Raw genomic sequence first — 14,995 nt, 5'->3', positions numbered from 1 at the left:
ACCACAATGGAAATAAGTCTCACAACTTTGCTGTGTTTATATCCTTGACGTTTGTCCGATAAACAAGTAACATGTGTTTTTCTTTTATGACGCCTAATAAAATAAAATGATCAACAATAGTTGAACTTATATCATGGCCAGGTAGCTATACAACCCTAGGTTGTACCCAAGTTCAACATCTCTTTAATATTGGTGCCAGAGATAGAAAGACCTTGCTTATCTCCTCTCACAGGTGGCAATTCTCAATCTCAACTTAGAAACTGATAAAGATGACGGGGATCTTACAGAAACGTCCCTACAATAAGACACAGAACGGAGTACCAGCAATTTAAGGAGCAAAAACGACAAAATGTACTGTATGGTATACATTTGAAAATGATGAAGTGAGAACCCTCCTCAGTAATGCTCGTAAACCTGCAAGATTAATGTGTGGCAGTTTTCCCCTCATCAGTAGCACAGGGACCTCTCCGCTCAGCACTGCATTATTCTGCCTCCCCCTCCTACTTTGCCTATCCCTTCACGCACGCACACACACACACACACACACACACACACACACACACACACACACACACACACACACACACGACACACACACACACACACACACACACACACACACACACACACACACACACACACACACACACACACACACACACACACACACACACACACACACACACACACACACACACACACACACACACACACACACACACACGCACATATATCCTTACACCACCCCTGCACACTGCACAGTAGTGATTCCAGAGCCTGCAGTGGCTGGTCAAGCTTCACATTAGGCATCCCCATTATCAGATGCTGAGCCAGCCGCACAGCAGAACGGAAAAAAAGCTGAAGATTACAATTGATTCCTTTTGAGAGAGGAATTTTGTGCATACGGAGGAAAATGCACCTTCAGTAGCACGGCAGCAGCTCCAGAGCTTCAAAAGAGACAAAGGGGTACCGGGGCTGAACAGCAAATAGGAGGACAAGAGAAGAGTGACTGGAATGAAAAGATGACAAGGTATGTGCTAAATGAATCTAAAACAAGGGAACCCTTTAGCTAGAATATACTCAGTCCACAGCGATCTAGCTCGCAGAATGCAATTGTATTGCTGTAGGAGACTTGGCTTTGTCTTTTCTTGCCTTGGGACATGCAAATGTGTTCCGGCATTTCTGAAGTCATTAATAAAACTCTTTTATTGAGCTTTGTCCCCCTGTTCGAGGGGAGCAGGACCACACTGACAACCATTGGCAATCGAGCACTCTTGACGCAAGGGAATAACCACCGCAGGGAATTTGCTGTCCTGGGTGATGAATAGCGCATAGTTGTCGAATTGTATACAATATGTTGCCTTACTAATAATGTAAAAGTTATGTGTCTGCAAGGCAAAGTCACCTCTCTACTGTGCACTTGCCTGCGTATTTGTACATGACACCTTAATGTGTCATATGCAGGTGGATATTGTGTTTGTAGTACCACACAATGCTTTGATGCATAGCAGAAATGATGAAGTGTGTGTGTGTGTGTGTGTGTGTGTGTGTGTGTGTGTGTGTGTGTGTGTGTGTGTGTGTGTGTGTGTGTGTGTGTGTGTGTGTGTGTGTGTGTGTGTGTGTGTGTGTGTGTGTGTGTGTGTGTGTGTGTGTGTGTGTGTGTGTGTGTGCGAGAGCGCATTTGTTTGTCTGTGTGGGTGGGTGGTAGGTGCTGAGGGGGCTGTATCTGTGTGTGTGATTTCAGTTTTATTCAGCACAGCTCTCTGCAGTATCTCAGCCACTGCTGTAGAGTAAGACAGCCCCCAAAATGCACCCATTTCACTTTTATCCTTCAAATATGGGCAGCCGCCATAGCTGAGTGGGTAGAGAAGCCATCAGGGAATCTGAAGGTTGCCGGTTCGACCCTCAACTTGCCCAGTCTATGTGTCGAAGTGTCCCTGAGCATTTAACCCCTATGTGCTCCCCAGGCACTGTTAAATATAGTTGCCGACTGCTCCCAATAGTTAGACTTGGTAAATGCAGAGGATGGATTTCATGTATATGCAGATGTACTTGTACAGATGACAAACATACCTCTATAAGAATGCAAGCACTACAACCACACTGTCCAATGTTGATACAGATTACAGAGTAAAGTGAACTAAATACCGTGGGTGAAATAGCTACAGTATGTGTGGTATATCATTAAATTAAAACCACATTTCTAATGTCCTTGGTCTTTATATTTTCTGCTAGCAGCCAAGTGGTCCTGAAGCACTCCACTACAGAGGCCCTCCTGGGACTACTTTTCTTACTGCTGCTGGGTGCGCATGTCACGGTGCCGTGCCCCTCTGTGTGCTCCTGTAGCCCCAGCGACAGGGAGGTGGACTGCTCCTGGAGGGGTCTAAGACAGCTGCCTGATGGCTTACCGCACAACCTCCGCGCCCTCAACTTGTCCCACAATCGCCTGCATAACCTTGACGGACAGCTCTCGGTTTACGCCCACCTCCGCAACCTTGATTTGTCTCACAATAGGCTGGGCCATGTACCAGTTGGCCTGCCCCGTTCCCTGTGGCAGCTGCACGCCGCTGCCAACCGCATCCAGGTGCTGGACAAGAACGACACTGCCTACCAGTGGAACCTGCGTATCCTGGACCTGTCCAACAACAAATTGGAGCGCGCTGTCTTCATCAACAACACTCTGATCAAGCTGCGTGTGCTCGACCTCAGCTACAACCGCTTCTGGACTGTGCCCACCAACATGCCCATGTACCTGGATATGGTGGACCTGTCCCACAACACCCTGGTGCAGGTGCTGCTGGGCTCTCTAGAGCGGCTTCCCCAGCTCACTCACTTCTATTTACATGCAAATCGCTTTTCCACGCTGCCGCTCGGAGCGTTCGACAAACTGACCGGGCTTAGAGTCATCACCTTGGGGGACAACCCCTGGGCCTGTCACCTGCACGCCAACATGACCTACTTGCTCTACTGGATGCAGCAGACTCCAGCTCGCGTACTGGGCTGCCCCTGCCATACCAAGCCTGTGTGTGGAGAGGTACGCTCTGGCAGGACTGGAGGGTGGCACTTTGCTTCCTACAACCTCCCTCCCCTGGCAGCCAATGCTCATGACCTGAGCTCCGCACCCCCAGACATCGACTCCACTGTCTGGTGGTATATGTCTGGGTCTTCCAGGCTGAGCACACATAACATCATCAGGGAGAGTTCAAACACACAGCAACACCCATCCACATCCACCCCCCTCAGCTTCTCCACCCCGCCCCGAAGCACCGCTGACAGAGACCTGTCCACTGCTGGCAGCCCATCCAGCATTGACCCTGTGTTCTTAACCTTCATCACAGTCAAACCACTGACCACTGTCACCTCATCCACTGCTGACACAACCTCCATCACTGACACTACTGACACGACTCGAGCCACATCCCCTCTCAGCACAAAGAGAACAACCACTCTCCGCACGAGGAGCGTTAGGAGGCCCAACCAGTCCTTTCCCAGTGGTGCTCTTAATTCCAGCCCAGCTCTCATTAACGTATCTGTACTGTATTTAATTGAGAACCTTTGGTTCCTCTGTCTGGCTCTGCAGCAAGTCCTGTAAAAGATACATTAGTGTGCATTGACACATTAGTGCCAAGACTGAATGTTAAGTGACAGCACAAGTATAAACACAAGACTGTTGATATGCTGAGGGTCTGTGTTCGTCAACCAGCCTATTTCAGCAATGGATAATTGACGATAATGTGAATAGTTAAAACAAACATAACTATAGTCTATCTTCATCTTGACAGTAATAATACTTTTCTATGTATACCAGAAAAGAATGACAGTTATTCTAACACAGACCTTCAGTGGATTGCCCTTGAGTTGATATGCAATGAATAGGACCCCCTCGAAAACGAGATGCTGCATCTCAAGGGGCTTATCCACCAGTGAAATTTCAAATAAATACAAACAATTGAATGTATGCCATTATGTCCAGTGACCCATTTATTAGGAAACCAAGTAGAACAATGTGTGACTATCTGCAGGTATAGCCTATCTGTGATAAGGGCTGACAAATTGTGCACTCCGAGATGCTATACTCCACTACACTGATGTATAGTGCTGTTTCCTGTTTGTGATTTACTTGATAGGTTGCATGACTTTTGAGATTACGTTTCAAATTCTCTCATAGATAGGCTTACTTGCTCAGAGCAAATTCCAAATCCCATCAGTACTGACGTCTTCTAATTGGATCACTTCTCAAACATGTAAGGGATCCTCAATTATTCTAATGATTATCTGCATGGTATATTAAAGTCACCAACATTAAAAATGCTCACCTGCTATCTAACAAGAATATAGGCAGTGTTAAATTACAGATTTTGTTTTCTCTTGTCAAGAAATTAAATGAAACTTGAAGACATAGTCTACAGTATAGTGTTTTTTGTTGAGCATAAAATAACAAAAACATTTGAACCATTCACAACGATAGTAAACAGTCTTTCCCATGTTGTTGCTTCAGTGTAAAAGTGTTACTGGAAAGAGAGAAACGGATGTGAATGTTTCTTTGGGTCATAGGAGGTAGATAATGTTATTTCCTCTCTCTCACTCTCTTTCTCTTTCAACTGCTGTTTTCACCAGATCTTATATCTCTGGATTGATAAAATCATGTGGTGATAATCGCTCGCATCTGAGACAGCATCCTGTTACTTTGCCCAGCGCCCTTATTATAAATAGTTTGGTCCCTAAGCGTCCCCATTTGAAAGGGGTGTGCAGAAGGCACAATTAAATGACAGTGGAAACAGTCTAATCATTACTGTTATGTGCCAGTTGACCCCCATACGACAAACCTCAATTACAATTACAATAGACATTTTTTAAGCTAATTCATACGATATTGAATATCAAAAACTTTTGTTGATCGTTGCTGTCGGGTGGAAACATTAACCTCAAAACGGTTACTTTGTGGTAAAGGAAAAAATAACCTGTCTTCCAATGAATCCAATGTAGTTATTTAGTCACAAGTTCTTGTTGATACTTCTCATTGGTTAAATATTTATAAAACCCACAGACACACTTAACCACTTTCACGTAAAAATATAACAATTCTAAAATAGAAAAACTGCAGATCTACAAGCTCACAATGCATTGCATACTTTTGTGTGACACTGTAGTATGACGAAGTAGGGCATTAATTTATGAAAAAACATAAACAAATTAAATAGAGATTTGAAGTTTCTGCCCGATAGCGATGTGCTTTAAGTACCATGTCTCACTCTGACCTTCATTGCTCCAAACCCCTTATCCTATCACTTTATGGTTTTGAGTCAAAGCATCAAGCATTTTAAGATAATGTCTACAGTATGTAATTTGAAAACTGCGGGAGTTCAAAAATAAGGGTAAAATCTCTCCAACTTAGAATGGAGAGCCTCACATAAGTCCTTTTTAATTAACTGAACTCAGTCCAAGACCAAGAAGGGGACCAACAGAAAAGGGACTGAGTTCTTTGTGCGTTCACATTGTCAGTTCATTTGAAAGAGGACTTTGTTTTATTTCTGGTCAACTTCAGCTGTGACGGGGTCTCAGTCCTCTTTCTGTTCATATGCTACAGTTCATTTTTAGGTCAAAGAACAAAGGCGAGCCGAGTGCTTCTGAGAGTTCACAGGGTGATGACTCCAGTCCAGGTGGTGATGAGGGCGTCTAGTGGCCTTTTTTTTGTTTTAGTATGTAATAGCCATGTCAACCTATTAAAAGCTTTTTTAACTTAATCCTTGCTTAGAGTGTGCTTGAAGTTTGCCTGTTTTGATGGGACCCCTCTTCATCAGTTCATTTTTAGGGTTGACAGTTGGCACGTGTGTTCAAGCCTAGAGTGCAAAAATACAATGGCCAAGGGGAAAGTGAAACTGCACAGGTTAAGCGAACCACAACACAGACTAGAAGCTAACAGTAGGCCTACTACTGGTGGTCTGAGTAAGGTTCTCTTCACTTCAGTGGGGTGTGAGTGTTCACAATATGCTTGAAAAATAGCTGAGTCTATCACAGTGCATGTCAGATGAGGACCCAAATGCAGAAAGGACAGGCACAGGCAGAGCAGGTGAAATGCAAGATGATTTAATTGCAAAAACAGGAACATATTGAGGACTACAAATAACAAGCACTGGAACAGAACACAATACCAACATTTAGGAACTTGCAAGAAACATAAGGAACTGAGGGTTTAAATACACACAGTGCTAACCATGCACAGGTGAATACAATTGACAATCAACACAGGGATAGGCTAGCTAGGGGAGTAACAGGACACGAGGAGATAACTAATAATTACACGATGAATTGAATACATAGGACCACAATGGAAACAAGTCCCCAGGACTTTTTTTTGTGTTATCCTTTTAGCCTTAATGTCTTATTGTACCACGTGTTGTTAACATTTCTGACTAATAAAGTATTCAATCAATCAATCAATCAATCAATCAATCAATCAATCAATCAATCAATCAATCAAACAAACAAACAAACAAACAAACAGGGAGGTGAGACAAGACAGGTAACAGTAACTAGGGCAGACAGGAAACACTAGGAATAATAGGCCTACTACAAAATAAAAGGGACACAACAGTAAAGTCAAACCTAAGTAACCACTGAAAACAGGACACACTAAAATAACACAACAAAATAAAACACAAAGAGACGGATCCTGATCCTGGTCCACTTCAGGGGCTGAAAGCGTCCAAGTGTGAAACGCCCCTTGGCAGGTGCTGCAGTCTTTGCCCACTGCTCAGTTAGGTTAAATGCAAAGGATGAATGTATGTAAAAATGAACTTGGCAAATACAACACAAATGGGACTCAATTATTATTTATCATATAAGCCATGGAAAACATTTGTCTATAAAAAAAATAGGTGCAATCACTTGCCGTTGGGCAGCCACGTTCATTTAGGAATTGAGCAGCTCATGCTTCAAAGTAGGCTACATTAATAAGAGCTGACTGTGCATATCAGATACATGTTTGCCAACTTCTTATGGCCATTCTGTTGCATTGAAATATCTTTCCCAAATAAGTGTTGTGCCATTGGTGTTCTTGTCTGCCTTACCTATCATCTTGATAAGCTTCTGTTGTTCTCCTAGGCTAGCCCCCATAAGGCAATGCACTGGGTGCTGTTTGTAAGCTTCTCAGTGTATATTTGTATGGGAATTGTGTATGCTGCGGTAAACTATTTCATACCTGCCCTTGCATGTTGTAGTCTAATATTTACATTTTAAATTACTTAAATACAAACAGGCTTAGCAGCGGTTCACAGAGGCTTAGTGGTGTTCCAGCATTTTTGCTTACAGTAGTCAGTAAAAATCATACAGATTTTAACTGGCTGCATAGATCCTGGCAGCAAGGCCTGGGCACACTGCACCTATGGAACACATGAGCCCTGTCAAGTTAAACCTTTCATTGCATGTGTTTGAGTGCCCTCTTGTGGTCAGGAAAAATATGCATTTCAATGAGATAACCCTGACAAGTGAACCCTTCAGCAATGGACAGAGGCTGACAGACAGACACAAACAGTGTTTGACAGTTATTGGGCAACATGATCTGCACTTAATTATTACAGATTTCTGTCTTTCTTAGGTGGCACAGCATAGTCACTTTTTAAAACATTATAAGTATAGGCCTATATGTTGCTTCTGAATTTACTGCTAAACATGGATGGGTAGCCCGGCACTCATCGTGTATGGTATTCTGTTTGATTCTAGGAAAGATAATCATCTTTTCTTAAAGGTCAAATTCTCAAGTGCACAAACACACTGCATGGAATCAAACAGCCAAAGTGGAATCTATGAACAGGTCAACAACAACTTTGTTTTACTTCATCAATTGTGTGCCCTTCTCCGAATACATCTTTCACTTCCCCTCAAAGGATTTTTCCAACATTCTTACAGAGCATAATCTCAGCACCCACATTTTGTAAAGAAAAGATTGTTAATACTACGATTCCCTCTTCACAAGTGGATGCCCCACATTCTGAAGGCCAGTCCTGGTATGGATCTATATTGAGGCTGAGTAATGCAAATGTGATTCCATGGTTCTGATCCGTTGAATCAAGATTGTGGAAGAAACTGTAGAAATAAGCAACAGTACTGCTCCAGCAGCTTTGGACAGTTTTCATCCCAGCATTAGGGTACAACAGGAAGTTGAAAAGAGGTATTCTCTCTCTGTTCTCTATGACAGACAGACTGAGTGAATTAAATATAAGGTCAGTGGAGGTTTTTACTTACAGCAAGAGACACTGACTGAAATGCAATGTAACTGATTGGCATCTGAATAAAATAGGCGTGAGCAATGGCAGCCAGCCAGTTACAATTTGAGTCTAAATTGTAGTAAGTAGTAATTTATATATTATCCAGACAGACACACACACACACACACACACACTGAAAACATAATAATAAGCAGAGATTTAAAAAAATATATATGGTGAGAACCAAGTGTCCCTGACTTGGTTGAGCACAAAATGATGAAGAAAACACTAGGGGGAGACAAATTATCCCAGTACTTCACCTTCTCAGAGCAGGTATCTTTAGGCAGTTTAGGTTCTATGAACATTTACTTTGCAGTGTAGTCCATGTTTGATGTACTGGGTCAGTTTAATGACACGCAAATCCTTTACATGTTCAGATCAGTTATCGTCGAGCTCCTGAAAGAAGAACAGAACATCTCAGAGGCCAAATTTAACTTTTTACTCATCCTTTGACAGCTTTAGATACTATTACTTTGCAGAATCAGATTATTAAACTAAAACATAATTAACTGATAAATTATGCACATTTACCAGCTGCAAAAGTGAAGTGAAGAACACATCAATGCACTATAATTGAGAAACAGGACATTCTGAATTGTTTTATGCATGGTACTGTACGTATTTTATGTCAATACTTTTGTACTTTTACTCAAGTAAAGTTTTCAATACATTATGTTTTAATTGTAGCAGAGTATTTCTACATTGATTTAAAACAAACATGTTGCAGTTAAAATGCTTTTATCACTTATGGTAAACATACTATTATATCTGCTTTGAAAATGGTTGGGCTCAAGTGGGGCTGAATGTGTAAATGTTTATTGCATAAGGTTAGCCTCTCTAAAGAAAATAATATCATATCACTGAGTTTGTCTCTACTTCTCTCCCATCTCCTCCACCACACTGCTCTATGACATCTGACATCCTTCCTTTAAAAATCCTCCAAGTGCATCCAAAGGTTTGGTTATTCCTCTGCCATACTTGAGTTACTGTGGCTTTTTTGCATACTGAATGCTGTCTCTACTGAGGAAGAGTTCATCCCCATGCAAGGCTAAATGCTTGTTGATGCTGTATTGATACAGGGTATGCTTTCAGAAAGCTTTACCTCTGAGCTGATTATGTGTTGTCATTCAATGTGATAAATACACACGTTTTTTCTTTAGGTAGGTTTAAGACATATTTCATTGTCTTCTGAATCTTATGTAAATAATTTAAAAATAATTAAAAAATTGTATAATTTAAATTCACATGTTCAGGGTGTAACAGATAGGGTTATGAAAGATTAATCCTACTATTTAAATTATTTATGAACTTCAAGCACAACATTCCTCTACTGCAGTCACAGATGATGTTATGATGCTCACCCTTGTCAAGGATGGGGTTAAATTAGTTTAGATTAGATTACAATTTATTGATCCTTGGGGAGAAATTCAAGTCAGTAGTCTAATTACAGTGGGTGATGCAAAAGGTGCATGAAGTGCACACTGCACAGACAAAAGCTAAGAGCTCTGCACTCTACCACAGGCTACTTACTGAGTAAAACCTATTCATTTTATTTAGCAATCCTCAATACAGAATAGGGCCAAGGACAGTCCACATATGTCAAGTGATATCTCTATGGACAGTGGACGCCATAGGCTACTCAAGAGTAGAAAGGATACCTGCTTTAAAAAAAAAGTTTATTTTGTTTATTCCTTACTGTTTCCTTTCAGGTTTAATAGTAGTCCTGACTCCTGACAAATGGGAGGACTGACTGGTTTGCAATATTGTGAGAAGAGAATTGACGTCAATCGGATTGGTTAGTCGAATGACAGAGGCACGCCCCGTCCTCTTGTCAAACCTGACATGCTTTCGTCGTGTGACGGTGGCGCGTGCCTGAAAATAACCGATCTACAAGCTCACAACGCGTCCCGAACGCGACGTGTTGTGAGCTTGTATATCGGCTATTTTCAGGCGCGCGCGACACCGGCCGTGCAATGACAGGCGGGCACAACGCTCCGCCCCTTAGCAGTGTTGCCATGTCCGCTTATTATCAGCGACTTTGGGCTTATTTTTCTGTAAAGTTTCTTGTAAATATTGGTAGTTGCGGGTTGCGTTTTTTTGGGCTTGTTTCTAAAAGTGTAGTTGCTTATTTGGGCTCGTTTCCTAATATTATTTAAACCAGTGTTTCCCAAACATCAAGTCAAGAACCCCCAAATTAATATGTATTTGTTTGCGGACCCCCATCTGAAAATATTGTGGACCCCCATACAAGATTTGTGTAGAAAATGTCAAATTGTTTCCAAGATTTTTTTTTTAAATAGCAGATCTTCAAGCTCACAGCGAGCTTGTAGATCGACTATTTTCAAATAGCCAATGTATGTGTTTAAAGGGCGAAGGAAGGGCTCGCAAGCTGGGCTTGTTTTCATAGACCCAGTTGCTTGTTTCTTTCTCATAACCTGGCAACACTGCCCCTTTAGTGGTTCTAAAGGTAGAGAGCAGCACGTTGAGAGAGAGAGAGAGAGAGAGAGAGGGAGGGAGCTGTGTGGGGCAGAGAGCTGAAAGCCCACGTGTGACGCTTCATTCCCCGGCTCGGCAATATTCTCATAGCGGGGCTTTGCATAGCATATCTCCTGTCCTATCTGTGTGTATGTGTGTATGTGTGTGTGTGTCTGTTACTGTACTTATACTGCCCCATAGAGTTTGCTTTAGACATGGAAGGAGACGGGAGTCAACAACTAGCCACATCTGGAAGCCTAAATGATTCACAACATGACCCGGGGTAAGAAGACTGAGAGAGATTTCCCTTTTTGAATTAATCTGGTGTCACGAATGTTTTCATGTCAGAGTGTTCTTGAGGGGGACTTCAGGCTGCCTCGTCGTCATACTGTACGCACTTATCAGCGAGGCTCCGTTTCTCCCACACGCAGTTTGAGGAGCTTCGGGTTTTATAGCAAGTGTGGCCTCCCACGGAACTATTGCGCGCAAAATGTGCCTTTTCTTATTCTTCCCGAGCCTTTAAGGTCGCTTTTAGAAGTAGTTTAGTCGTCATAAAATGGCCGAACTGACGCGACATCTGGACTCACTTCTGCTGTGTTTTCTTCTCCCTACAGTAAGATGTTTATCGGTGGACTCAGCTGGCAGACCTCACCAGGTGAGACTCATTATTATTATCATTCTGTTACGTTGTTGTAGTCGATGTTTCTGTTAGTTTCCCGGCTGTTATTAACGACGTTGCCCCGGTTGGAAGTGCTGGCTATTATGTGTGTGTGGTGTGTTTGTGTGAGAGTGTGTGTGTGTGTGTGTGCACTGTGTCCAGTCGTGTACTGGATGGGATGTCTTGCGAGTGTGTGTGTGTGTGTGAGTGTGTGCGCGCAATGTTATTTTTGATCTCCAATAATGTGAAGTCCTCTATTCGACCCCTATATGCGCATCGCGGGGCGTTTTTTTTCTTCTTTAAAAAAAAAATCCTACACTCACAACAAACACAGCATGACCGTTTCTTCTTTTCGACGTGTTTTTCTCTCTTCACAGACAGCCTTAGAGACTATTTTAGTAAATTTGGAGAAATAAGAGAATGTATGGTGATGAGAGACCCCACGACAAAACGTTCCAGGTAAAGGGTTTCTTTCTACTTTTTTCCTCTTTTAGTTTGTCAAGCGATATTGGGTACTTTCTCCGTTGTCGGTGTTAAATCCTGTGTGCGCGCGCGCGCATGTGTGTGTGTGTGTGCGCGAGAGAGGGAGAGGGAGGGAGAGAGAGAGAGACTGCGCGCGCGCGTGTGGTTTCACAGCAAGCCAGATAAGCTTAAATGCTCAATGCTGTAAAGCTGCGGCTGAATGCAGTTTGACATTGACTTTGTGACTACACTGCAATGGGTGGCGTGGTGTTGCCTTTCCTCACAGCATATCTAACCATTAATATACAGCTGTTTTAAATGTACAGCAGGACTACCCTAATCTTGATTTCAATGTCAATTATTAATAAAATGTCATAATAAATCTGACACTGCAGTAGGCGGGCTAATGGCTGGTGACTTATTATGGGCATACAATATTGTTAATATTTGGTTCTAGACACCCATACATGTAATTTTAACACGATTGGTTTGTGTGTGCTTTCTTTGTGTTGCAGAGGTTTTGGGTTTGTTACGTTTACAGATGCTGCCAGTGTAGATAAAGTCTTAGCTCAGCCACACCATGAATTAGACTCAAAGACGGTGAGTTCATTTGGTTTATATTTCTTATTCCTGTTCATTTCATATTTTGTGAAATAAGTATATGTAGCATGTGGAGCAAGTGACCTACTGGACTACTTTTGATGTTCCTGTGTTGTCATGCTAAATAGCTTTTAGGTTAACAGGCTATTCAGATCAAGGTCATATGAGGAGAAAATAAATGAGAGCCATTCAATACCTAGACTAGTAGTAAAATGCCACCCTGGGCTGAATACAATATGTGTTCACATTCACTCCAGTAGATGAATGAGGCTGACACACCCCCTTCCTCATTGCAGCCACATGTGTGGAGTGTGCCCCGCAATCCACCTAACACATATCACATATGATCATGTCTGGTGCAATGCAAAGTAACAGAATGCACATTTTAAATATCAAATCTCTATGTTGCATGGCCAATTAAACAGTATAATGAATTGATTTATTTCTTAGAAAGTATCTAATTATATATTAAACTAAATGTTTAAGTAAATGTCAGTGCCTAACCAATCCAGAAGTCAAGTATTTTTTGTCATTAAAATATATACAGTTGATACACTTAATTAAAATGTGTAAGAGTAAGCAAATGCCACTCTGACAATATATGCATGTACTGTTACACGTCTGCACACACACACACGCACACACACACACACACACACACACACACACACACACACACACACACGTGTGTCATGCATACATTATGCTCTTATGAAAAACGAACTATTGTGAATTATATTCTCTTTTTTTATTTGTCAGTAGACAAATAATCAAATGGGTCATAAATATGTTTTTGAAGAGATGTCTCTATATGCATTAGACAGTTCCACTGAAGTCATACTTGTCAGGGACTTTTGTTCAGTGGGCGATAATATCCTGTCATAGCTCCAGAAATTGAATATTTCATACTGTTAAATAAGTGCTTTGTTTGCTATCTCCGCTGAAGGAAACTATAGATGGACTAATACACACGTGTTTAAGTACTGTACATATTGTACTTCAGCAGGCAGTGTACAGTAAGGGTGTACTGTAATGAAATCTGAGTGCCAAATTCAGTAAGCAACGGATATATATTATATCTCAATTTGATTATCACATTCACTTTATTCGTGTGTGTGTGTGTGTGTGTGTGTGTGTGTGTGTGTGTGTGTGTGTGTGTGTGTGTGTGTGTGTGTGTGTGTGTGTGTGTGTGTGTGTGTGTGTGTGTGTGTGTGTGTGTGAATCACAACAGAGGGAGGGAGGAGACTTAAACTTAGGGCTTTCTGGTCACAAACTTCCTTTTATAATCATTAGGATGCAGGCACACCTTACTGTGCAAGTAATTGCTATTATTGTGCCTTGCTGGTTGTGGTGCTGAAATAGTTTTTAAGATTCTTATGTTCTGTTAGGCCTGCTGTGCCTATCTCTGACCTCATAGAAAAACATTTAGTTATAGATGAATAGCATTCCAACCTTTTAGGCCGTTTTTATTCATTTAGACAGGACAGTATAGAAAGACAGAAAGCTGAGGGCAGAGATGGGGAAGAATATGCAACACAGGTTGAAATTTACATCACATTTAAATATGAATCAATTTGTGTTGCAGGCACTTTGTTAAATATTATTTTCAGACACAGTAATGGTAGCATTCATTTAGCCTTTTATTTTGCATAAAATTATAGTGGGGGACATACCAGTACATTCAGGGACACATTTCAATATGTGTGTCCTGTTCAGGGCCATTTTCAATTTTACTTAAAGCCCCTTTACTGGAAATGTATTGATATTACTGATAATAGCAAATGAGTGTAGTAGTAACTTCTTGTCTAGGTATAATAAACATTGTAAATGGAAACTGCATGGTTCACTAGTCATGTTTGTAATTGGATGATGTTTGGGCCGCTGTCTGAGTAATCAAAGGATGAAGCCGAGACGAGATGTCATCGACATTGTAGTTCTTGATGTGTTGCCGTTTTGTCCTCAGCATGCAAGTTGTTATTCCTTGTGCAAACCTGAGACATCTGTCTTTATTGTTTTCCTTGCAAGTACCGGTAGTCTTTGGTTAGAGTAAGTATACTGTGTTCCATATATCTTGTCGTTACACACCCATGCTGTTCAGTTTGCATTGCATAAAGTCCTGTCATATCTTTTAAAAAGTTGCCCCACAATGACGGATGAGCGAGTACATGAACATGCCTTGTCAACAGGAACACCATCATCACAGCATTCTTGTCCCCTGTTAGAGCTTTTTGCTTTCTGTCCAGTTATGGAATAAAAAAGCCAGCTTTCAGACCGGGATGAATGTGAATAGAACATATGGGAAAGCACAGCCTGAGGCTTCAAAACAGACATGCTGGTAATTCAGAGCATATTTACCATTTTTCATGAAGCTTTGTTCCATTTAGAAATATTGAAGCCATAGCATCTGTTAGTAAAGGGATTCAGTTGTTAGGCTAATATGAATAAGAGTGGAAATTGGGAACTATTATATAATGTAACATATAAGAAATACTTAAGGTAGGGTAAGTGATATTTTGGGGTAAATTCTTACTTT

At 41.5% G+C, this 14,995-nt stretch overlaps 2 protein-coding genes across 7 annotated transcripts in view; both read left to right on the top strand.

The window, feature by feature from the left end:
• Nucleotides 1–2,206: 2,206 nt before the first annotated feature.
• LOC308090749 (oligodendrocyte-myelin glycoprotein-like) lies at nt 2,207–3,592 on the top strand (the record flags this gene model as incomplete). The annotated part of the gene is made up of 1 exon (XM_080436013.1): nt 2,207–3,592. The coding sequence occupies one exon, from the start codon at nt 2,207–2,209 to the stop codon at nt 3,590–3,592; it is 1,386 nt and encodes a 461-aa protein (XP_080292139.1).
• Nucleotides 3,593–10,782: 7,190 nt separating this feature from the next.
• The window catches only part of LOC308089907 (RNA-binding protein Musashi homolog 2-like), a 295,395-nt gene continuing 291,182 nt past the window's right edge, over nt 10,783–14,995 (top strand). For all 6 annotated transcript variants that reach the window (XM_080434865.1, XM_080434866.1, XM_080434867.1 and 3 more), the window contains exons 1-4: nt 10,783–11,025; nt 11,357–11,397; nt 11,778–11,859; nt 12,378–12,462. In XM_080434865.1, coding sequence (XP_080290991.1) covers nt 10,958–11,025; nt 11,357–11,397; nt 11,778–11,859; nt 12,378–12,462 — 276 coding nt within the window. In that variant the 5' untranslated portion in view covers nt 10,783–10,957. The remainder of the gene's footprint in view (nt 11,026–11,356; nt 11,398–11,777; nt 11,860–12,377; nt 12,463–14,995) is intronic.

Source organism: Gymnoscopelus braueri (genome assembly GCF_963280865.1).
Source record: "Gymnoscopelus braueri genome assembly, chromosome: 8".
In the NCBI taxonomy this organism is placed as follows: domain Eukaryota; kingdom Metazoa; phylum Chordata; class Actinopteri; order Myctophiformes; family Myctophidae; genus Gymnoscopelus; species Gymnoscopelus braueri.
This window is presented reverse-complemented; position numbering and strand designations above follow the sequence as displayed.